The sequence below is a fragment of the Terrapene carolina genome, unplaced genomic scaffold (genome assembly GCF_002925995.2).
Source record: "Terrapene carolina triunguis isolate 2854851 unplaced genomic scaffold, T_m_triunguis-2.0 Scaffold18, whole genome shotgun sequence".
NCBI classification, from domain to species: domain Eukaryota; kingdom Metazoa; phylum Chordata; order Testudines; family Emydidae; genus Terrapene; species Terrapene triunguis.
The window spans coordinates 4339582-4365876 of record NW_020664369.1 but is presented as its reverse complement, the minus strand read 5'-3'; the positions used below and the strand labels follow the sequence as shown (position 1 = coordinate 4365876).

Here is a 26295-nt window from a genome sequence, read left to right as displayed (position 1 = left end):
CTTAAAGTTCCTCCTACACAAGCATTCAGGTCTTGAGTAGTCCAGGCAAACAACACATGTTACAAAGCTTAAACATGTTCTTCATAATAATTTTAAAAACAGTGCTAGGTGCCTATTTAATTTTAAAAACAGCAAAAAATATCCATCTCCCTTTCCATTTCTTATAAGGAGTCTTGAATATTTAAATCTCCTCAGTGTGACATATATGCTTGCTTTGATCTGCATAGCTCTTGCAAGTCCAAGGGACAGCTCTATCCGCCATTAGGGAATTTTTTCCTGAGAACCCCCTGTAACATTTCGCGAACACCCAGGGTTGGGACCCACTGGTCCAGATGAATGGTGCCATTTTAAAATTCTGTAATGTTTTATTCATGCTGAAAAAAATCAAATTTGTTTGTTTGTAGAGTTTACATCAATATTTAGAGGGAATTGTGTAAGTCTAATGTTAATTTACAGTGGTCTAATATGATTTATGCAGTTAAGGCTTAAATCATCTGTGGCAGCCATTTGCATTCAACTACACAGGAAAGTCTTACCAGCTTTGCTTCTTCCATCTTACTAAAAGATTTGCCGCAACTCTTGAGTGTTTCCTTAACATTATGCTAGAACAACAGAACCCCCCATCCCCGAACATTTAAATCATATGGAATGTGAAAAACTATTATATGGAAAAAGGTTAAGCTATAATTTGATATTATTGTGTGGCTCCTGTAGCATCGCTTTAAATATTTCTTTTTAAAACATTCTAAAGTTGTTCCTAAGGCATTATACTTTTAAGGACTCGGGAAAATGATCACACACAGCCAACCTTAACTGCTCTAAATTAAATTTTAAAAGCTACAAAAGAATAAGCTAATTAAGTCTTGTATTTCATTACTTCATTAATGTCTTGGCTCTAAATCTTTGTCATTCAGTGAAACGCTACGTTCTTCAAGGGGTTTTTTTAAGGACATATTAAAAGTCAACTGTATGCGTGTCTAACATCTGAAGTAATACACAGTGAATGATAAAGTACTAAAAAGGTGAAGTCCACAAGATTCTCCTAAATAAAATATGTACTAACTCAATCTGAGTCACAGTTTTTGCGGGTAACCTTCAGATTTTCTCTAGGGCTGTTATTTTAGAGGAATGAACTTTTCATTTTGAATGAGAGCTTATTGTAGCTAAATATGGTAAAACATTTAAAATATTATCATGACATTTGTAGCATTTGGAAAACTTCAGCTGCAGCTCAACTCTTCTAATAAAAGAAGAATTTGTTAAATGCTCACGTATTCCAACCCAAATTATAGAAATGTGGCCCAGGAGAGGGTTTGTTTTGGATTTTGGTTTTCTGCCACATTGTATTTATATACTTCTGCATCAGCATAGCTGAACTGAAGAAATGCATTAGCCTTCCAAGACACAAAAAACCCCATATGAATCAGTTATGTTCTTCTACTTAGTATTAAGTTTATACGTGCAGTTGGCAGTATAAAAAGCCTCTCTACTCCACCCCTTTTGATGTTAATGGTTTCCTTCTGTGCTAAGTGACCGATGGCATATTCTGTCTGTGTTTAATAATAGAATTTTGCGTCACTTGTGAACACATCCAACTGCAGTTCTGGCAATCCTTCAAGTGGGATGGGAAAAGATGCTGATGTGCAGTTCCGTTATGTTTGTTCTTGACTGGGAGAAAAGTAACCTTTGGGTGACCTCATGACCCTGATGTCTGGAATTCCAAACTTTGGACAGATGTAATAACCAGCCTCATGAGTGGCGTTCTTTTATTTTTAGTGTCTGAACAGTTTTCCTTTCCTTACTGCTGCTTTTATTTGAGTTAGGATTTTCCTCTTAAAAGTCCTTAAACCAAACAGGGCTGTGATTTCACTGCTGAGTGGAGAAGTTGTGCTCAATGCTCTTGCAGGCATAGTGGGGAGTAGGGGGGAGCGGCCGCAGATAAAAGTAATAATTTAAATATTTAACCCTCACTTACTTCCTCCTTTTTAACCATCTTTCTTGCCCACAACAAAATTTCCTGTCCCTTGGTCCTTAACTCCATTCCCAGTTTCTCCCTTATATGCCTCCTCCCAGACACAACCATGCTCACACATGCAGTTTCTTCCTCTCTTGTCTTATTTGCCCCACCTCCTGGAAACACATATATGCAACAAATTCAAATATTCCTCCCCTTTCAGTTATAGATGAGACTTTCTTACTGGCTCTTGGGCCTTGCAAAGTAAACCGCTTCCTACAGTGTGTGCTCCAATGCCTCCCTTACACAGGCAGCTTCTCCTAGCACTGCTACCTGCAGATCTCAGGTGACACTGACACATTTAGCAACCTTGTCATTGTATATCCGTAAAACAGAGGTAGAGAAAGTAAGTGCAAGAAGTCTGTGTAGTGAATTTGAAGTTCCTGGGTTCCAACTCTGCTGAACTCCGAGCTGGGAAAAAAATAGTATATGAACATGTAACAATCACAATGCATACACAAAAGGAGGCAGAAGCAAGGTTTGCTGTAGCAAACTGAAAACTGTTTTTTTCCCAAATAGTGGATGTTTATACTTGTAAACTTAGGGTTTGTCTACACTGTGCGGCAATGCACTCTACCGGAACTTTTAGTTCCTACCAGCAGGGTCTGCATGGACCAATTAATGTACAATCCTTTTGTGTGCTTTAGGAATCACACCCCTGTAGAGTGCATTACCTCACCATGTAGACAAGTCCTTAATGGGCTTTTATATAACACTTATTGTTTGTAAAATATAGTGTGAGAACCTTGGAATATTTCTAGCTGTTAAAATGCTTTTATATTGCAAAATGTTATACTTAACAGTAAATTACTATGCTGGGTTAATATCAGTTTTACTGTTGTATTTCTACAGTTTACATTTCAGTTAATTGGAGCTGTCCCTTTAAGAACAACATGGGATGGAAGTACAGAACAATGTGTGGGAGATTTTCGTCCCTGTGTCAACAGAGCAGAAGTCCTCCCCTTGCGTAAAATCCAAAAAGGTCAGAACTTGATTTAATCTGTGTATCTTTCAAACAAACAAATCTCATTCATGAAGGTGTAGCATCAGATCTTACTGGGGGACCAGATGCCTCAGAGCATTGCTTATGGGCTGCAAACCCTTCAGTCTGTAGGTCACCAATTTTAATCCAGACCAGATTACTATGGATTAAAAACTGTTCCCATCTAATGGATGTTTGGTGATCCCCCATTATGTGATGAGTTTGGTGGGCTTCAGTTTCAGCTCCAATGTCACAAACTCACACTATACTCTGCACTGGTTGGCAGACTCAGCAGAGGGGTCAAAAACGTCACGGGCCACAGAGACTAAACTACCCCTGCTACCCATAGAGCAAGTTTCTTCCACAGCATCCTCCAGATAAAGATCAAAGTATGCTGGCAGGGCATGGTGTGTGGACAGCCTGTCCTGCTGATAACAGGAACTTCATTTACTAGGACTATCGAATCAATACTTTTTACCAGCACTAAATTCACACAATTTTTTCTAAAACGGAAGTTTATTGTTACAGATACATTGGTTCTAAATATGCAAATTATCTAATTAAATAATTTGCATGTGGTTTGCTTCACACACTCAACTCCACAAAACTTACCCACTATCTACCTGTTACCATTTAGACTGGCCAACAGCATTGGGTGCATACAGAGGGGAAACACTTGGTCTGTGAGGGGGAGGGTACCCTGCAGTTCAGTGTGGTGGCAAGGAACACCGCCACCAAGCTTTTCCCTGAAGAGCTGAAAGTCCCTGCTGAGCACTCTGAACTCCTTCCCCCACATGAGAGCCATTATGGATCTACCACCAAGATTCAAGTGGTAAAGGGGAAGCCCTCCTAAATTATCAACTGAAGTGTTTGACATAGGAGGGATAAAAAAAGGGCCACGCTCAGCACTGAGGTCTTCAAGCCATTCAGTAGAATGTGAGTCGCCCATCCCTCTCCCAAGCAAACATGGAGGTGGCTTAAAAGTTGGTAATGCCCACAAATATGCAATTAAGTTAAAGCCCCAATAAAGTACACTTTAGTAAAATTTTATTTAAGGGAGGAGGAAGAAATTAAGGACTTTTATTTTAGTGCAATGCTCTTGATTCAATCCAGATGGACATTATATGAGAAAAAATAAATAGCAGCAGTTTGTCTGCACAGCCATGGATATCGTTGTCTCATCCTTTCCACTATAATTATCTATTTAAGTGTGTTTTGTAATTGAGTCATAAATGTTCATCTAAAAAAATGTTTTATTAGAACAGCTATTTGGAAAGTCACTACTCTGTGATACTAAGTACTGGGATATTTTTAAAACAAAAATAACAAAAGGGGAAGCAGAGATTTTATTTTATTTTTAAAGTGATTTTTGTTTCCTTCAAGATTTTAGCACTTTTTGACCCTTTTTTCGAATACTCGTAACTGGAGGTCTGGCTTACATAATGATACTTGGTATTTATTATAGCACTTTCGGCCTCCAAACCACTTTACCAGCAGTAGCTAATCCTCACAATGTCCCTGTAAGGTAGGTACTGTATGTTATTACTCTCCCTATGCAGACACAAGGAAGATGCAAAAAAGAAAAGTTAAGTGACTTGCCATAGGCCATAGAGAGTCAGTGGCAGAGCTCAGATTAGCACTCAGAAATCCTGTGCTTGGTTCACTATTTGTTTTTGCTTCCATGGTGCTTATCACCTCACAAATATCAATACATTTGGCCTCATTTAGGTAAGTAATAGCATCATTCCCATTTTACAGATGCACAGACTTGCCCAGGTCCACCTAGTAAATCTGTTGCAGAGCTAGATATAAAACCTAGGTCTCCTGATTTTTAGTCCATTTTTTTAACCTCACAGTCATCCTTGTCCACTAGATTACATCTGCCCTCTGAAAGTGTGAATGCTTAACTAAACTTTACTTGAACTATACAACATTTTTGATTCTACAAATTAAGGCTGAACTGGCTTGCCAGCAATACTGTCAAGCCTTCTGGCCTATGGTTACAAGTGGAAATATTTCAAGATCAGATGGATTCTCAAAGTTCTGTATTTTTACACTTCTCAGCAGGGACCAGAAGTGCAGAGATTCAAAACATGAAGAAAAATAAAAAAAGAGAAAAAACCTCTCTTACTTTTTATTTTTTGAAGCCTTAAGGAAGGATTATTTCATTTCAAGTTAAAATTCTGGATAAAACTACAAGCTGTGTTACCTGACTTGTCCAATTTGCCCACCTCTAGCCTTCAAAAACCCGGGAAAAATAAAAAGAACTCCAAATGTACCATTTTCTAAAATCTCCTGATTTTTTGAACTCTTGAAGTGGACAATACTGTGTCTTTCCTTCCCCTTCCCATGTCAAAAGTCAGGTGAGGAAATGCCACCACAGGGGTCTTCCTCATCCTTCTGGAAGCAACAGGCTGCATGTTAGCAGTAATCTGGGCTCTGCTTATTCTGCCTGATATGAAACTAAACAGACTAAATGAGCTGTGAACTAAGGGAGAGCCCAGATCAAAGCTTCAGATCACACAGCAGTGGCCATCAGGGCTACGCCAGGGTCCAGCCCACCAGATAAATGCCTGGTTCCTTGGTATCTCATTTTGGGCCTTGCACCGAGCAAATTATTAACCTGGCCTTCAACTGGTGAAAAATTAAATAGAATGATAGGCAACAATCCACGGTGATTAATAATATGCTACATGAGTGGATCATATTCCTTAATTTTTCCACATAAAGTGCAAGAAACTGATTGTTATAGAAAGGTCACGTCATTTTTGAAGTGATTCTAAACATATGCAGGCTCTGTAAATCTAAATTGTCAGTTTAATGAAGTATATTTTAAGAATCAATGAAGATCTATTTTAATATTAAGTTTGTATATGAAATCCTAAGATAATGCAAAACATGCAGTAATATTATTGTTAGTATATTATTTTCCAGCATGATAATTAGGTTTATTTTTAGAATGCCTTTGCCCAACTGTGGCACTTGCTGAGAAAGACAAGACCGAAGTTGCCAATATTCAAACTTATGGTCAGAGAAAGAAAAGAAGGTTACAGCTGAACAAAAGTCAACAGCAATGGTGCATTGAACCACAGTAGCCAACCTATAGTACAGTCTTTATATCAGATTTTAATTCAGACTTTTATTGAAAAACGTATCCTAGAAGGACAGACATTATCACAGTGTAAAACCAATCACTGAGTTAACTGCCTAAAGTTTCACAGAAGCCTTTGATAAAATATTCCCTCTCCTCCCCAAAGAGATTCAATGCTACTGCAGTTTTGTTAAAAATAATACCAACAAGACAATTATTTTCATTTTAGGAATTTCAGAAGTTTAGAAATATAATAGGCATGTACTGCTCGGATCTGCCTTCAGAAAATGTCTAGTATTCTAAACGGTCTCAGGCACTCAAAGCAGAGGATCGAGTGCCATCTGTTTTACAATTTCCTGTACTGACTTTAGTCATAGAGGGCAAAGCCTTGTTTTGAACTGAACAAACTTGTTATGAGCTTCCCAAAATAGCTCAAATAGTGCTTTTAAAACTGATCAAGACAACTCTATTGGCAACAGCGAAGGAAGTTAGCTTTTGGATGAAAATTGGGAAAATGCATTTCTAGGGGCCCAATTCAACACGGATATAGGCAAATGCAATTCTGCTGAGATCAGTAACAGGTTGCCCTGATTACATATGCACTGAATTTAGCCATAAGTCTGAGACCAGTAAAGCATACCTATATTTAGGCTATGACAATATGCATGGCTTCCTGGGATGCTAAATGTGTATGAGATATTTGACACCTCATCAGCTGTGGTGTTAATGGAAATTTCTCATTCCCTCTACTAAATACAGAAAAGGTTCCTCTGAGCTAGCTAATAGACACTGGGAAATGGGGAAAGTAACCAAGAACCAGTAAGGGGGGGGAAAAAAAAAAAAAACAGAAAAGGAAGAGGGAGGCTGGTGACCAACAATAATGATAATTGTTAATGCTGTGTCTCATATCACTTAGGAATGTAAACAGGATGTAAGACTGGAAGAGACCCCTGAGCCATACATTCTAATCCCTTGCTATCGCAGGCAACACCATCATATAACCCCATTCATAAATTTATCAAGCGCCATCTTAAAATCAGCTGTTTGCCTTGACTACTGCTATTGGAAGGCTGTTCCAGAACCTAACTCCTCAAACCTTCTAATTTCCAGCCTAAATGTTTTCATGGCCATTTTTGTTTGGTTCCAACATTGCTATTTGGCTTAAATAACTTTTCTTCCTTCCTGGTGTCTATCCCCCTCAGGCATTAATGGGACATGATCATATTTATTAGGCTATTATTATAATTCATATTAATACTTAATTCTTTTTTTACTCATGTCAGCATCTTGGTGGCTGCTCCCCCATCCCCTGTAAAAAAGTGTTAAATTGAAAATATTCTAATCAATTTCTAATAGCAGTTCCAAATAAGACTATTGAAGTGATGGGCCCAAATCAAACAGATCTGACACTGAGAAAGTTAGAATCCAAATCCAAACTTTGCAACTCTAATCCATCTCTACAATGTGGTTTACACCACCATCTTGTTTTACCCATCCATCCTACTCTCAGTTTTGTGTTCCCACAAAACTCATGCTATGGAAAGGGAAACATCATGATACTTAATTAAAAAAAAAGAATGGTGGCATGAACAATTGTGATTCAGAAGGCATTTATTTTTTTATTAAAAGTTCAAAAACTAGAACAGGGATGAGCAGGGCTTGGATTTGAATACACAGCTAAAATAGGGGAGTTGAGACTTAATAAGTTTCCTCTGCTAATTTGAGACTTCCAAACGCAAATCATAATCTCCCTTTCCCCCCTCCAATAGTTCTCAGTGTACGTTTACCACTAACAGGATAAACAGGCAAATCTCAGCATTAATAATGCAAAGGTACATAAAAACATACAGTAAATCAGCCTAAACACCGCAAGAAAAAGTAGAGCTGAGGGACCCTCTCTAAAGGTTTATTGTGCAATTAGACTAAGTATCTCACAACCTACAGAGATTGAGGAACCACCGGGATCCTACTCTTGCTGTACTACTTTTCTCACAATGAAACATGAAACAGGAGGATATCTATTTATTTATTTTACCTGCTCTTCATGAAGAATCACTTGCCCTTTGAGTGGATTTCCTAGAGGTGCCACAGTCACAAAGGGTTGCCATATGCTGCCAGCCGTTCTTGGGAAGATGTCATAACAATCCACAAAGTATCCATTTTTACTAGATACATTCATGAAATATAAGGAAACTGGATTGCATGTAGCCACATAGAGCATATTTTCAGTCTCGTCTTCTGAAATAGGAAAATAAGGCAAAATTAATGAAAGTAAAAGACTCTGTCATGATCCAAAATCATGTTAACCATCAGATTAACTGAAAACTGAATGATGCTATTGTGGGAATACAGCAACATATTTAAAATAAGTTTATCCTATTATGGCACATATATCAATCAATCAATCCATGTAGGACTATATGCTACTCTCAGGGCTGGCTCCAGGCACCAGCCCACCAAGCATGTGCTCCGGCCCGAGAGCGGGGCCGCGGGGCGCTCCGGCCCGAGAGTGGGGCCGCGACTGGGCTCGCCGCCCTCCCCGCGGCGCTCTGGCCGCCGGGGAGAGCGGAGCCGCAGCGGGCTCGCCGCCCTCCCCCCAGTGCTCTGGCCGCCGGGGAAAGCGGAGAGCCCCGGCCGGGCTCGCCGCTCTGGCCGCCGGGGAAAGCGGAGAGCCCCGGCCGGGCTTGCCGCCCTCCCCCCGGCGCTCTGGCCGCCCTCCCCTGCCGCGCTGGGGGGGTGGGAGGGGGGGCGGCGGGTGGCTTTTTTGCCTAGGGCGGCAAAAAAGCCAGAGCCGGCCCGGCTACTCTTAACCTATGGCAGCATTCCCATGATGACAAAGGGAATTTTGTACATAAATCAAGGATGCGATGTGGCCTATATGTAAACTAAACTTTTAACAGACAAGTTGTTACCGGCTTCACACTGACTAGTAACTCCCTGCACAACTATTCCAAAAGATATTTGAATAGAAGTCCAAGACATAAAGCTGGTTTGCCATCCAAATCAACTGCTAAAGATTCGTGTTATATGAATCCTTATAACCGGAAACCTGTACAGCATAAGCAAGTTTACTTATAAAAAAGAAAAGTTTCTAAGAAAGAGAAAACTATAGTAAAATTTTTCAGATACAGACTTTTTAAAAATGTGTCCACTCTCTGGAACTAAAACACCAGGTCATTTAATAATTATAGACAAGAGGAAGGAAGTTTCATGTGGCGAGAGAAACACTACAACTGTTTTTGACTCACTTTAGACGTTTCTGAGCATCAAATTAAAACTGCAATTTCTATTAGTGTCATCAAAAAATTGTGAACATGCTTAGAAAGTGAAGCCACAATCAGAATTGTGAACATGCTTAGAAAGTGAAGCCACATAATTTTAATGTATTTACAATGTAAAATAAATTACAGCCACAAAATTTATTACATTTTATAATATACCATAAGTAATGGTCACTAGTATCAATAATGATGTGATGCGCATTGGGACACATATCTATGTATATAATGTAGTTAAATAAGGCAGGATTGATTCAATAAGAAAGGGCACTGATCAGCATAAGCACCAAAAAGAAAGCACAGAACTTTGCATGCTACAAGTCTTGCATTAGAACTGGTTTTAATTAGGGAAGGGCAAAGTTAGAAAGACTTTTTAAAATTAATTTTGAAACAATCTACTATATAATATAAAAATTAGGAACACTTTTAATTACGCATCTATATTTCCTTTTAGAGCCAAATTTCCTTCATAGTTTACATTATCACCAATATGTTTTAATGGAATTATACTCCCCTTTCATGATTGACTGTTTTTGCATTTTGTCTTTTTTGACTTAAAAAAAAAGTTAAATATAAAGAAGAGAAAAGCAAGCAATATTTTTTCTATATCTCATGCAGTGAAGGTTCCCAGAAATGCATTCTCTGTGTTACTGCGCGTACACTCGGCACACAATTTGTAGTTTCTTTTTTATTGCAATTACAAAAATATGATATTGCTCTTGCATATTTCAAAAAAAGGGAATACAAACTACATAGTACTGACTATTAATGAACAGCTATGATCTCATCTGTCCAATTCCTCATTATCTCCAGTGTAATTTATATCATACAATAATGGGGATCATTACAAAAATTACAAATATTTTACTGTACCTTCTGCTACAGCAACATCACAGACTAAGTTAACCTCATTCAAAGGCAGTGTCCAAAAAGCAAGTTCTTCTGTGAAACTGAGGGACCTTGCTTCATGCCGTTCCAGTGGAAATCCCTGAACATTTAAATATACTGGACCCTAAAAGAAAATGATAACCACGAGGACTAGGTATTTTATTTCACTCACCAACCTTTATAAACGCTAGGAGTTTTCCTAAAGATTTCTATTGCTTTTAACACTAAATGCCAGACCAAGCATTATAAACAAAAGAGGAAGGCTTATATTTGGGAAGGAACCAGATTGCTTTTTCTGTAAGCCCTCTGCATCCCACCTGGAGCCCTGAAGATCCTGCCACCATTTTCCCCATAATATACAAGCCATGCTGTCACCCTCCCTTGAGGCTACATATTTCAACTATTACATCCATCTAGTCATGGGGAACTGCATGGAACTTAGTATGGAACAATGATCCTTAATCCCATGGAGGAGAGGTCACATTGCCTGGAGTGTTTTAGATCAATAATGAAAGACTGGCGCACAGTGCATTTGTGCAAGGAAACAATACCGAATTTCTTGATTATGGAAGGTTTAAAATATCAAACAACATTACACTAACAGTTTCCCCCCCACCACTCAAGTAATAATAAAGACAGGACAAGACATTGGGTTTGTAGAGGATGTGGATTAGGTTTAGGCTGGAGGCCAAATCAGACCAAAGGTTCAGATTCAGATTTGAGAGAGAGAAAATTTCAGAAGAATTCAGCTGCATGTGAAATGAAACTGGAAAACAGGCTCCTTCCCATTTTATATCTCATGCAGATGAGTTGTGATCTGGGGACTCGAAACTGGACCTCCCCACGTATCCTTGCCTGTTTCCGGGCTTCTCTAAAAATGGCATTGTCACCTTCATAGCAAGAACTCTGCAAGAGCTTTTGAACTCAACCCTGCAAAGTCCACCCTCCTCCCTCCCCCCTCCCCAGTACTCCTTTCAGTATATGTCCTGCATATGGAGGGCTCACAAGATAGGACCCCACAGCAACTCAGCTGGCAGTGTGAATCACAAAATAGTCTACTTTTTTAATCTGTACAATTAACAGTATTTATTTCATTACAAAAATCAACTCAGATTCTTCTTTCTGCAGGAAATGAGTGACATCTTACATTTATTAAATCATAATCTGGGTGATGATTTATTGCTGTAAAGAAAAAATGACTACCGGTAATCAATATTTTTAAGCATTAAAAAAGATACAAACCTTTATATTTAACTGATGAGTTTCTGTTGGACATAGTAGTTTCCGCCGTGCGTTCCCTGATTGATTGATTCTCCAGTAGCCCATAAATTTATGGTCTGGCAAGGGTAGCCTGTCAAACAACATATGAACAAAGAAACATTTATCCCTGTTAATTTGCAATGAATAAGGGATATGTCATTTAACCATAGAGTTTTTCTAAGAGGCTATTTTAAAGATTTTCTTGTTGAAAATGCTCCCTTGCTGAAACATTCAATTTTTTTTAAATGGCAAAAATTAAAATTTTCTGAAACACAAGTAATCTCCGGATCTAAAAGACCGTGCTCTGAAAAGCTTTAAAAGTCTGTATTGTCTGAGCTATGTAGCGAAGCATATTCAGTCCTCTCTTGATCAGCTTAACTCAATTCAAAGAGGATGCCAGAATGAGTGGGAGGTGCTCTTCTAAGTGATATGTTCCTCTAGGAAAACTGCATAATGAGTACAGTAAATGTTGCATCAGTTTATTGCTGCAAGAAGGAGCATTAATTGCTGTTGTATGTTCTCTGACACCCAGTGGATGGGTCACACAGTACAGACAATGACCATATGCTAATTGCCTATGCTGCCAAAACTAGCCTCTGTTTGCCAGAAGCTGGGAATGAGCGACAGGGCATGGATCACTTGATGATTACCTGTTCTGTTCATTCCTTCTGGGGCACCTGGCATTGGCCACTGTCGGAAGCCAGGATATTGGGCTAGAATGGACCTTTGGTCTGACCCAGTATGGCCGTTCTTATGTATCACAAGAAAGTGCAGAAGGATGGTCCTTCTGTATGCCCTGTTAAGGGTATCTATATGGCAGGTGTAGGGTTTCCCATGGATGCTTAGACTCCACTGCTTTTCATGGTCACCTGCTCACAACACAACCCTTGCCAATCCTACAGAAAAGACGGGGTTAATTTGCCTAAACTTGAATGATGTTCTTGACCTCATTTTTTTTCCATTTGTTTTTCATTCAGGAAGAGAACATGTGGGCCACTGTAAAAGATAATTTCTGTAATAACTGAAAATATTGGTATATGATAAAGTAATTTCATAGAATATAGTACACATATTTTTGTTCTTCCTCTACTCTCTCTCAAGTGATTTGCAACTACTAATAAAATTATTTAAAGTTTTGTTAATGCAGAATAATTACATTAAAACCAATGAACTGATATGCTAAGACACAGTATCAGAACATTTCCTTTTGATCTCTCTTATTTGGAACTAGTTGGCATGTAGCATGTATTTAATTTGCTTCTAGAGTAAGAAAGTTGAGAGCGTGTGCAAGATATTTCTAAACACTATTTAAACCTCTTACGTTATTGCACAACTACAAAACTTGGCATGAGAATAGAAGACAACCCTCTCCCTCCTTCTAAAAATACATCTCTGAAGTCTATTTTAAGTAAGTTCTCCAAGACTGTTGTCTGTGCTTGATCTCTCGTGTTCTATTTGTCTGTGTCTGTTCCTACAATCAGAATTCTTTAAAAATAATAGGCTCTGTTAAATTAAAGGAGGTTTGTTTCTTTTAGATATTTTGGGCAGAGAGGGGGCCCAAATCAAAACCCTAGGTCTGAGCACCCCTCTAATCTCTCTCTATTCCAACTTTAGGAATGAACAATTATGTTTGCTAATCTTTCTGAATAGCACAAGAAAAATAAATTAAAATATTCTAATAATTGTTCTGCCCATGTACCTCAATCAACCTGGAAGGGCCACCTTTTGGGGTGAGAGAGTAGTTCAATCTCCATACCGATTCAGTCCTCGGTCCATTTGCTGAGACTCTCAATAAAGTTGCCAACAATAGGTTTTGTGATATTGAATTAGGAAATGGATTGAAACCACCAAAGCATTTCACATAGGTCAATGTTCAGCCATAAAATGGTAATGACTTTTGGTGATGCAATCTGGGCTGAATTTAAACTAGCTTGACAGGCGGTGTTTTCCATTACGTTTAATTCCCTAGTTAACCAGCTCTGAGAAGACAGTTTTTATGACCCTACACCTATTTACAACATCAGTCAATACCAAGGTTTGAGAACTATATTTCTTGTAATTGCTTCCTATCTTCAATTTCCCCTTGTTTAATTATTTGCAGTGTGAGGTCTGTTTTTAACATTGACTGGAAAAGATTAATATTTTTGAATGAATCTGTTCACAGTGTCTCAACCTTTTTCATCTGTTTCCTAACCAGTCTGGCCAGTTTTCTCCTACGTCAGGAGTCAAAATTAAGTCAGACCCAAAAGAAATGCAAGTATAACACAGCTCAGGTTATGACATCCAATCCAATCATTAACAGTTATTCAGGGTATACTCTTTAATGCAATATAACCCGAAGATAGATGCATTTATGCATAGAGGAGTATAGAGTCAGTTACTAGAATGACATGTTGGTTTTATTAATGAAAGTAAATTTTTCATTTATAGTAAAAAAACACTAAGAGTTTTGTTTTGGATTTCAAAATGATTTTCTGGCAAAGTCTGAGTTTGATCCATTTTGGGGGGGTTATGAAGGAAGTACATGACTTTAAATTTCTCTGTGGGTACAGTAGCATCAACTTCACAAGGACTTAGATTTTAGTTTTGAACTCCTTACACATAACTCTCACGTGTAGTGCACTATAGATCGATGAACCTACTAATAATTATGACTATTTATGAAATTTTACAATTTTCTCCAGTCTTTGGAAAAGCTACATGCTCCTTTTGAGAGGCAATTAGAACTTATTAATTGAGAGATATACCAGACCGTTTGAAATTGGGTCATGTCCTGAAGAAAATGTCAAAGATTAGAGCCTTTGTTTTAAATCTGAGATGTAGACAATTCATGAAAATATCATAAGTTTATAAATCCCCTATTTCCACACTTCCTAAAAATGAATTCTAGTACACTGGTGAGATATGAGGTAGTCTTTGGCTAGGTGTTCTTCAAATTCTTTTTTGGCTTTCCTAATTATATTTTTACACTTCACTTGTCATACCGTATGCTCCTTTGTATTTTCCTCACTAGGATTTAACTTCCACATTTTAAAGGATGCATTTTTGCCTCTTGCTGATTCTTTTACTTTGTTGTTTAGCCACGGTGGCACTTTTTTGGTTCCCTTACTATGTTTTCTAATTTGGGGTATACATTCAATTGAGCCTCTATTATAGTGTCTTCATGATGTCTTGTTGGAGCTTTGCTTTGTTAATAGTGCCTTTTTTTCTTTTCTTTTCCACTAAGGGGAATAAGTTCACCTTTCTCCTAAATTCTTGAGGTTTTATTCTCTTCCCCAGTTCTGACTGGTTTAGTCCCTTTGATTTGTTGTAGAAGAGTCAACATGGCATTTGTAAAGGGAAATCATACCTCACTAACCTACTAGAATTCTTTGAGGGGGTCAACAAGCATGTGGACAAGGGGAATCCAGTGGATATAGTGTACTTAGATTTTCAGAAAGCCTTTGACAAGGTCCCTCACCGAAGGCTCTTAAGCAAAGTAAGCTGTCATGAGATAGGAGGGAAGGTCCTCTAATGGATCGGTGACTGGTTAAAAGATAGGAAACAAAAGGTAGGAATAAACTGTCAGTTTTCAGAATGGAGAGAGGTAAATAGTGGTGTCCCCCAACGGTCTGTACTGGGTCCAGTCCTATTCAACATATTCATAAATGATTTGGAAAAAGGGGTAAACAGTGAGATGGCAAAATTTGCAGATGATACAAAACTACTCAAGATAGTTAAATCCAAAGCAGACTGTGAAGAGCTACAAAGCGATCCCACAAAACTGGATGATTGGGCAACAAAATGGCAGATGAAATTCAATGTTGATAAACGCAAAGTAATGCACATTGGAAAACATAATCCTAACTATACAGGTAAAATGATGGGGTCTAAATTAGATGTTACCACTCAAGAAAGATCTTGAAGTTATTGTGGATAGTTCTCTGAAAACATCCACTCAATGTGCAGTTGCAGTCAAAAAAGCAAACAGAATGTTGGGAATCATTAAGAAAGGGATAGATAATAAGACAGAAAATATCATATTGCCTCTATATAAATCCATGGTAAGCCCATATTTGAATATTGTGTGCAGACCTGATTGCCCCATCTCAAAAAAGATAGATTGGAATTGGAAAAGGTTCAGAAAAGGGCAACGAAAATGATTAGGGGTATGGAACAACTTCCTTATGAGGAGAGATTAAAAAGACTTGGACTTTTCAGCTTGGAAAAGAGACGACTAGAGGTCTATAAAATCATGACATGTGTGGAGAAAGTAAATAAGGAAGTATTATTTATGCCTTTTCATAACACAAGATCTAGGGGTCCCCCAAATGAAATTAATAGGCAGCTGTCTTAAAACAAAGAAAAGGAAGTATTTACATACAATGCACGGTCAACCTGTGGAACTCCTTGCCAGAGGAGACAATAACAGGGTTGAAAAAAGAACTAGATAAATTAATGGAGGATAGGTCCGGTCCATCAATAGCTATTAGCCAGGATGGGCAGGGATGCAAAATCATGCTTTGAAGTGTCCCTAGGTTTGCCAGAAGCTGGGAATGGGCGACATGGAATGGATCACTTGATGATTACCTGTTCTGTTCATTCCCTCTGGGGCACCTGGCATTGCCTACTGTCAGAAGACAGGATACTGGGCTAGATGGACAATTGCACTGATCCAGTATGGCCATTCTTATCACTGAGTCACTGGCAAAGGTGTGAGAGGTAGTGGGAACTTGTGAGTTTAAGATGTAGAAAGAAAGTTCTACACAAACTCCTTCATTCTCTGGAATGATAATCTACAGTATCAAACAAGAACTCTTATTCACACTCTTCATCAAAAGCTAAAGCTTGTTTGTTTTTATGTCTCTAGAGACCCCTAATGTGACATCATATGAAAGAAGGACCAACACCTAACAGTCAATTCCACTGAATTATTTCCGTGTCAGTTCTTTGATTGACAATCAACCTGTCAGATCCTTTAGATCCATTTTGTTTAAATTGTTACTTTTTGACTATTTTACCCTGAGGGCTCTAGATCCAGGATTCACTACTGAGTATGAGGCGGTTATGTAAGTAATGTCTTTGTGAAGAGGAGGAGATTGGCCCAAAACCTTTAGTCAACATGGTGATTCTACATAAAATTCTACACAAAATTGTTATTTAGTTTGATTTTCTTCATGTACAGTAGTCTAATGGGAGAATTTGTCAGAAAATAATTATCTAGAGGCAAAATATAAATGGAGTTTTTGAGTCCACTAAAAATGAAGAGACTAAGGCCTGGTCCACACTAACCGCCCACTTCCAACTAAGGTACGCAACTTCAGCTACGTTAATAACGTAGCTGAAGTCGAAGTACCTTAGTTCGAACTTACCGCGGGTCCAGACGCGGCAGGCAGGCTCCCCCGTCGATGCCGCGTACTCCTCTCGCGGAGCTGGAGTACTGGCATCGACGGCGAGCACTTCCGGGATCGATCCGGGATCGATTTATCGCCTCTAGACAAGAAGCGATAAATCAATCCCAGAAGATCGATTGCTTACTGCTGGACCTGGAGGTAAGTATAGACCTACCCTAAGTTTATAGGAATCAAGTTACTTGTAATTTGTGTTTTCTGAAGGTAGCTATCAGAACTGATCTATACCTTTTATAACTGATATATACCTTTTATAACTCAGGCAGGAGTTATAAAAGGCAACTAACAAATTGGGGAACTCACAGTCTTGTGAATCAAAGGTGGGATGGAATGTTTCATAACACGAGAACTAGGGGTCACCAACTGAAAGTACTAGACAGCAGGCTTAAAACAAAAGGAAGTATTTCTTCACACAGTGCACAGTCAACCTGTGGATCTCTTTGCCAGAGGATGTTGTGAAGGCCAACACTGTAACAGGGTTAAAAAAAGAACTAGATAAATTCATTGAGGATAGGTCCATCAATGGCTATTAGCCATGATGGGGAGGGATGATACTCCTAGCCTGTTTGCGCCAGAAACTGGGAATGGGCAACAGGGGATAGATCACTTGATGATTACCTGTTCTGTTCATTCCCTCTGAGGCATCTGACATTGGCCACTGTCAGAAGACAGTATACTGGGCCAGATGGACCTTTGGTCTGACCCAGTATGGCCGTTATGTTCTTTGCTAACCAGATCATGGCACTTCAAACAAACAACTTTTGATTAAAGTCTTATTTGTATCATTTAAGATTTCAGTTTAATGACCTTCCTATTTCTTATCTGTGAGACACAAAGGAAAAAAAAGAGACATTAAAAAATTCAAGCAGCTTGAAGTTGCCCTTGCCTCCAACTTGATGAGTGAAGACTAAAAATTAAATGGTTCTTCCCATCTTTCCTTTTTCCCCCTTCCCCTTATGGGAACAGTCTGACCAGTCACTCAACAGAGAAGAACAGGGCTTGAAGGAAGTCACTGTCACCCTGTCTCTCCATACAGTCCCCGTTGCACAGCCCTACCCAGCTCTTTACGTCTTCACTACCACAGATCAGCTCAGTGATACACAAAGCAGGGAGGGAACTGCTGAGGAATGGATCACAATAACAAGACAAGTTAACAGAAGCAGCAGCTTAGCAACTGAAGACCCACTCACCAATAGCAGGAGAGGGAAGGAATGGGGAACAAGGTATGCAGTAAAGAAGAAAAAGGAAGATGTGCAAGATATCCTCACACCAGCTGTTTGTTTGTTTTAAATTATTTCAGGACCAAATTCAGAGGGCTTCAGTCTCTCTTTATTCAGTCCTATTTCATGTAAACACCACAGAGCTCAATGTAGTAATTTCCTAGAGTTAGAACTGACAACAGAGTACTTTCTGGCAGGGTGGGGCTTAAATATTACATGTATGATATTTAAATTCCTACAAACTGCTTTCCCCCAATTTTAGGTGTAATAATACACTCCATGGTGTGCACAAGTAGTGAATGTGAACTGAGGCACTCTACTGCTGCATGGGCCTCAGCATACCTAAGGTGTGTGGAGATCTGATGAACAGTGCACAACCTGATGTGTGATATTTCGTACACAGCCTCCAGCTTCATCAGATATCAATCAAAAGGAAAACTAATAGATAAAAACAATAGCTTTCCAGTGTGCTTGGGTGAGTGGGGACCAATTATAATCACTACCTTCCAAGAACAGAATAGGTAGGTAGGTCATCTCGTCTTTATAAACATCAATTCTACAACACTAAGCTTATCAAAAGATATTGTAAAATTCATAAAGATACTCTGACTTAAATAGAGGGGAGCAGAGAGAACGGAGTTATACTCTCCCACTCCTTACTTGACAGGCAATACCAAAAAAACCTCAGCTAACTCACAGGATCCTGGGAGCCAGGACATACCCATAATCTATTATCTGGCCACAGATTAACCTCACAGAGATATTTTCAAACCAGCTCAATTAGAAAAAGGTTCAGATGATTTTAAAATGTGAATGTGCGATGTATTTTCTGGCTTGGAAAATTGGAAATCTAGAGAAGATATGATAAAAAAGACAAAAACAGAAAATGTACAAAAAATAACTTTTCAAAGTAACACATGACACTCATGCCTACTGTTCTACTGTTATCAGACAAGATCTCAAAGTACAGAGAGTCCTATTACTCAGTACTTGGACAGAAGCAAGCTCCAAAGAACAAATATGCTACAAGATGTGATGCTGGTGACTCGGTAAGTAGCCTCTGTGTCAGTCGTGAACAAATGTCTAGAATGGTGAACAAATGTCCAGAACAGTTAAAGACCTCACAGCATTTGTGAATTTAGTAGTGTTAATCTGGTGTCCTGGCCAAATTCCATCTCAGGTCTTATGTTTTCCTGGCAGTTTCAATTAACTATGATAGTTTCCTTCGCTTCTTGTCCTGAATAACTGCTGCAGAAGTGATTGACTCTCAGTGGCATGTGAAGTGATCTTTTATATATAACTATTTAACAAGGATATTGTAAATTGATTAGTTAATGTTTGTGAAAGTATACTGAGATCACTGAATTAAGGGCTGTTAAGAAACGCAAAGTATATTATCGAGGAAAATAGCTTAGTACATTTTAAAAATATAAGATATATGTGAATGAAAAAAACATCTGCAGTTAAATTAGCTAAGAAAAATATTGTATGGGCAACTGATAACCAACTGGAGAATCACACTGAATTTTCCCCATCTTACAATATTGTTTAGTTAGATGCATTTCCTCAAAAGTATCTGTGATTACCTAGTCAGCCTCCCTTGTGGAGAAATGGCTTTTAGAGGTTTATAATTTTGTTTGCTGGTCTCTGAACACAACTGATTTCTCTGAGGGCTCTTGGTTCTTTTAAGCTTGACAACCTGCTCCAAAATCTCATGCCAAAGCCTGAAACCATGGAGCATGGATCTATTATAATTCATTTACCTTTGGAGACACTGAGTGAGATTCTGTAGGCTACACTGATCCCTTCCATAAAACAACTCATATTGCAGGAATCCCTTTTTACTGGCCATTAATGATCTCCTAACCCTTTTCACAAGAATAGGCATATTCATTCTAGAGTCCAAGCAAAAATTCCAGAATGGACAACTACATTCTGCCCACCTAAATTAATCCTGAAGTTTAACTGGATACAGTCTTCTTCTGTGTTTCTTGTCCTAAACTGCTGTGTAATACCCCTGTGTGTTGTTCGTGTGCCTAGCATGCTTTTGTTCCTACATAGATAAATAACAGCTATCACATTCCACTCTGGTTCAGTGGTAGATTAAATAATTCCTGCTTGTAGATGTCTTTTGGATAAAGTGATATGGAACAAATACAAAGATTCACCTCTGCTAAATATGAAAAGCTCAGTATATTAAAATAAAATAAAATAAAATATTCACAAACTGTTGTATCAAATATATTAACATATGCAGTAGAATTCCTGTACCAGTGAAACAATGCATCAACAGGTTTCAGAGTGGTAGCCGTGTTAGTCAGTATCAGCAAAAACAACGAGGAGTCCTTGTGGCACCTTAGAGACTAACAAATTTATTTGGGCATAAGCTTTCGTGGGCTAAAACCCACTTCATCAGATGCATGGAGTGAAAAATAAAGTAAGCAGTATATATATACAGCACATGAAAAGATGGGAGTTGCCTTACCAAGTGTGTGTGTGTGGGAGTCAGTGCTTAATTGAATTGGCCTCGTTAGCATAAGGCCAATAAAAACAATTGGCCTCGTAAGACCATAGCCAATAAAAACAAACCATATATTTATTTTTCTAAAATCCTTATTTAAATAAAATAAAATGCCAACTTATCAAATATAAACTATCATTCTAACTCAGACCCACTTTATAGTCCTTCAAACAGAATTCAGCAACTGATTTTTAGCAAGTAAATTATGGAGATTGTGGCACCAGTTTTAGGGGTATATTGTCATCTTGATGCATATGGTAGTTACTCAGGCATTGAGTTCCTCAGACACGTGATTCCTCAGACATCCAGAGGAAAAATTATGCCATAGTCATTAGACTGCCTGTCCTCTTCAAAACATCTATGTAGGTTGCTAGGCATGATTATAGTGGTGCTCCTGCAGGAGAAATCTACACACTGACAACTGATAAAGACATTTTGTCAGTGGAGTCAATTCAGCTCCTTCTAAGCAAACATAAAAGTAGTATAATCCTATGTAAAACTGAATTTTCCATAACCCATCCTTTGCTTTATTATAAAAGGGAAATATTTGTTTCTCCATAAACAGTTACTTGACTGGTTTAATGGTCTGTTTTTTCTGAGATTCCTTAAAAGATATATTAGATTTTTCAAAACATCTCAGAGGAAGTTTACAAAAATAAAAATAAAAATGTTAATTATGTTTATTTATCAAACAACATATTATCAGAAGGCAGAAAAAGACAGGCATCCATGTGACGTGCAAAGTATGAGCTAAATCAGCTGTGATTTTACAATTTAGGTTTTTATTTTAAAAATGGCTATTTTTTTTCTGAGCTCTCAAATAGTACATAGTATAACAAGTTCAGTCAATGGCCATGATTATTAAACAATAATTGGGATCTGGATATAAGCATATTTTAAAATCCTTCTTGTTGCCTGCCTAAGTGCTCTGACATGCTATGATGATGTATTTTTATAGAGCTAAGGATTAAGGACCATTTCTTGCTCCCATTGAAGACAAAGCGATTTGTTTTGCTTCTGAGTTTAATGGCAAATAGGAAAAGATCTGTAGTAATTCAATAAAAAAAAACACAGACGGAGAAAGAAACAAATATTTCCCTTTATTTGTTTGTATCTGTTTTTCATACTATTAACATTTACATGGACATTAAATAGAGATGAAAAATTAGTAATTTATAACTACTAAATTTATTGGTAAAATATAATTGTCCATTATTGCAGAAAACAAAACTTCAACCATAAGAGTATTTAGCTTCAAGTATCCCAGGTTGTTGTTAATCAATTAGCAGCAAAATAAAAGAAAGAAAAATGGCTGACACAGATAAGTGTTCTTAATATACATTAGGTTAGCCTTACTCCTTTGCCAGCTGTATACTGGTAGGTTTTGCTCCAATCGGTATCCCATGTTTGTGCAAAGTGCTGATCAAAGTGTCACGCATTTCATTGTTGTAGGAGTCAAAGTCAAACACATTTCGAACCACATTTGCAAGTCCTTCAGTTGGAAATTTCTGCACAGAAACAAAACCCCAACATGTATCATATTACACACATCTAAGTTATTGCACGTAGTAAAATATTTTATATTGTAGTTAGTCTGTATTGTTAAATTGCTAAAGCCAGTTGAGAGAGAAAAGTTATGCTTATTTGTCATGAAGCAATAAAACAAATGGTATATTTATTTCCCGGAAAGACAACTTCTGTTTAAATTAAACAAAACAAAACATCTGATTCCTACATCTAAATACTGAGCTCTAGTAGTCATCTTCATAGAGTTGCTAGATAGAATACAACAGAAACAACTAACAAAAATTGCAGAAGTAACAAGATGCATGCTAAACTTCACTGCCCTATTGCTTTGCTTTTTGTTGCATCTCTCACGCTTTCTTTTTATATTATCTATTTAGATTGTATGATCTTTGAGGCAGGGACCTTATCTTCTTACATGTCTGTAAAATGCTTAGCAAACCATTGGCAACTTATAAAGTACATATTTTAAAAAATAAAAGAATGAATAAAAAAGTTAATTTAGGGTGGGAATTGCAAAAGTTTTCAGTGCTGGCCTATCACAGCTCCCACTGAAGTTGGTGGGAGCTGAGGCATGCCAGCACTGAACACTTTTTGAAAATCCCATTGTTGGCTGTTCTGGGTGCTGTCTCTCTAGGGGTCCCAGCTTTCTCCTAAGTGGTCCCTTTCAATTTGACCAGTCCATGAATTCTTAACTTAAACTAGGCTTGCAGTTTTCTTTTGTCTCCTTATCAGTTCCTTAGAGGCAGCCTGGCATGGGGCTGTTGCCCCCTCTGCTATCCCAGGCCTTTCTGCCTCCCTTTTCCCTCTCTGTTCTCCCTCCTTTATAGCTGGGCTTGTTTTCTTTATCGGTCACAGATTCGGGTGCATACCTTCACGACTGGCAATTCTGGCAGCTGGGCAGGGGTGCGAGCAGCCTGATAGCCTGTCAGCAGGGACGACTCTCCTCTCCCTTTTGTCTATGCTCAGTATGGGGTTTGTAAACCCCATCTCACCCATCCTTAAGTGACTATGGCCCCATTCCTACAAACACGTATGCACGTTTAACCTTACCACCATTGTGAGACTACTCATAGTAGTCAAGTTAAGCACATGCATAAGTGTTTTCAGGGACAAAAAATTCCCAAGGGGCATATTGTGAACCCATCAGTCTTATTTGGTAGCAATTACTCGCATAAGAGTCTCAATTGTGCAAGTAACCGCAGACCAGTGGAATAAGGGGTTCACAGTCTGGCCCCAAATGACTGCCATAGCCACATTACTAGTGCAGATCATATTTTAGTAACTGTAGAAATCTGGGAGATAATTTTAAAACAAATGTTTAAATAAATTTTTTAAAAAGATTCAAACTAAGTATGTACAAATATTAGAATAACCCCCCACACCAAAAATTCTCATTAATGTTTTGGTCAGTCGTCCCAATCATCATCTTACTCAAAATCCAGGCATTCAATGCTTTCCCATGCTTCCTGAAATCTCCAGTTTCTAAAATAACATGAACATTATGCATACAATATCTAAACCCAACTATATATTATGGTAGATGAGGATGTCGTTAGTAGCAGAGGTAGCGGTAGCTGTATATCATTTCATTCTTTGGGTTTTTCTACCTTGTGATCTAGTGTGTGGCAAGCCACGGTGTGAAAATACAGCACACTGGCACACCACACACTAACCGACTGTGTGGACCCTGCTACTGTTTGCTAAAAGTTCCATAGCACACTTTGACATACTCCTGTCTGAAACAGTGGTACATCAAAGCACACGATGGAATTTTTACTGAATGGTGGCAGGGTCCACACGATAGTCTCTAAGGTGCCACAAGTACTCCTGTTCTTTTTACGATCAGTCAGTGCATGAAAAGCTAGTGCACTCTACATTCACACCCTGGCTTGCTTGCTGCGCACTAAATCGCCGTATAGACAAGCCCTTTCATGTGTGTACCACAGAATACTACAGCACTCGTATATATAATACACCTCTACCCCGATATAACGCTGTCCTCGGAAGCCAAAAAATCTTACCGCGTTATAGGTGAAACCACGTTATATCGAACTTGCTTTGATCTGCCGGAGTGCGCAGCCCCGCCCCCCCGGGAGCACTGCTTTACCGTGTTATATTCGAATTCGTGTTATATCGGGTTGCATTATATCGGGGGAGAGGTGTACATACACCTATTGCAGGAATATGTCCTACAAATTTTGCATATCTGGAGTCTATAGAAAAGGTTGCATTATTACTTAGCTAATTATTTGCTTAGCAAACTATGTAATTGTGGGATTGTACAAGTCATTCTCTAGCTGCCCCCAGCGCATTTAATGTGGCTATTCCTTACTGAATAAAATATAAAAAAGTCCTCTGATAAATGTTCTAAGTTAAGTTGGTTGAAACATTTTAGATAGAATCCCTGTTGAAAAAGTTAATTGACATTTCTGAACTACTAAACTCCTTTCTACAAATAAGACTTATAGCACTAAATAATTTCACTATCCTGGAATCAAAATAAATATATTGCACAGAAAATAATCTATGCATTTATCATGATGTATATCAGGCAGATCCACTGCACACACTATCCAAAATTAAAAGCACAAATATCTATTTATATTGTTACTACTTAGCACATAAAACCATCCTGCCTGCAACAAAATTATACTTGGACAACTTCTATATTCTGCAAGATATATTTAATAGATACTGTAGGAAATAGAACTTATCTGTACTTGTATACACTATAAATGTAACTGAAAAACATGGTGTAATATATCTTGAACTTTAGAATTTCTGCAAAAGTAAAGCAAATTATCATGTAATTAACAGTACACAGAGTGAGTATATTTTGAATAATAAAACAGTAATAATGATGAATAGTTATGGTTATATAGCATTTCTTAGTAATAACTCACATTCTTCCCCTCTATTACAAAGTGTAACCAACAAGCTTTCACCAATTTAATTAGTAACTTACAGTATTTGAATACGCTAGAGGATAATGATTAGCCTCACTTGCTCTACATTTATTGTTTCATGTAGCTTACAGAGGAAACTGCAAAAGCTTTAATAAATTGACTCAAACGTTATCCAGCCACCCAATAGTCTCTTTATTCTCTTTTGAACTATTTTGTTTCTTCTAACATACATCCCTCACGTCACTGAAACTGATATCTCTGTGCTTCCTGTACCAATATTATATTATATGAACTTTATTTCTTTAGAGGCAGATGATCATCACTTTCACAAAAACTGTTCTGAACTAGAGAACTTGTCAATAGGTTCGTCACTTAACTACATTTTTAAAAATTGAGCTCTATTGCTTCAAAAGGTACAAATTCAGCAAATTTTTAATATCTGGCTAGAAAACTGTTTATCAAAAAATGGAACTGACAGTTTACTTGAAGCACAAAATTTGTCTGTCTTTAAAAATCATTTACTTGATATTGATTTTTAAAACCAGATTAGCAGACAAAATATTGATTCCCCATCAGTACATCCAGTTCTCATTCACTGAGTCTTTCCATTACAAGTAACACTTCTATGAGTGTCTTGGAGTACTTTAATATTTTACTCCTAGATTTCTGGTTATTTTTGAAAACAAAAACAGTTTTTGCTTTTAGCAGCTTCATACTGGATATATTTTATGCTTAAAGTCATTACATAGTATGGCTGAAAAAAAAAGTACTTTATGTGAATCTAAGCTTATGTGAAATGTGAATACAGGTACTATTGTAATCTACTTTAAACCACTCCCATGGCCATTCCCAAAAATAAAGAAGATTAGATGGATTTTCTGTTCACGTCAGCATACAGATTCCATGTAGGTTGACATCTTACCAAATACTTTGCTAAAACTACTTTTTTGAAGAAACAGCAAGCACAGTAGCAACCTATTAACACTGTATTCTATTATTCAATCTAAAACATTTTACTGAAATGATTTTCTCAGCATGAGTTTTCTCAGAGATGCTGAACTGTTATTGGAACACAGCTTAACAGTTTTCCTCAATTCTGCAATCCCTGTATTATGACTGGTTGTGGGTGATTTATTTTCATAATCTCTATAGGATTATGTCTCCATAATGACAGAGTATGCATATCGCTGTACTTTGATTGGCTGACAGTCAGAATGC

The 26295-nt window shown here is 37.9% G+C and overlaps 1 protein-coding gene across 1 annotated transcript in view; it reads right to left on the bottom strand.

Annotated features, from left to right (window-relative positions):
* The window catches only part of LOC112103175 (von Willebrand factor A domain-containing protein 8), a 255098-nt gene that overhangs the window by 75856 nt on the left and 152947 nt on the right, over positions 1-26295 (bottom strand). Inside the window, exons 24-27 of the mRNA XM_029911809.1 lie at positions 22001-22152; positions 11496-11604; positions 10239-10377; positions 8123-8322 (exon numbers count right to left, since the gene is read on the bottom strand). Coding sequence (XP_029767669.1) covers positions 8123-8322; positions 10239-10377; positions 11496-11604; positions 22001-22152 — 600 coding nt within the window. The remainder of the gene's footprint in view (positions 1-8122; positions 8323-10238; positions 10378-11495; positions 11605-22000; positions 22153-26295) is intronic.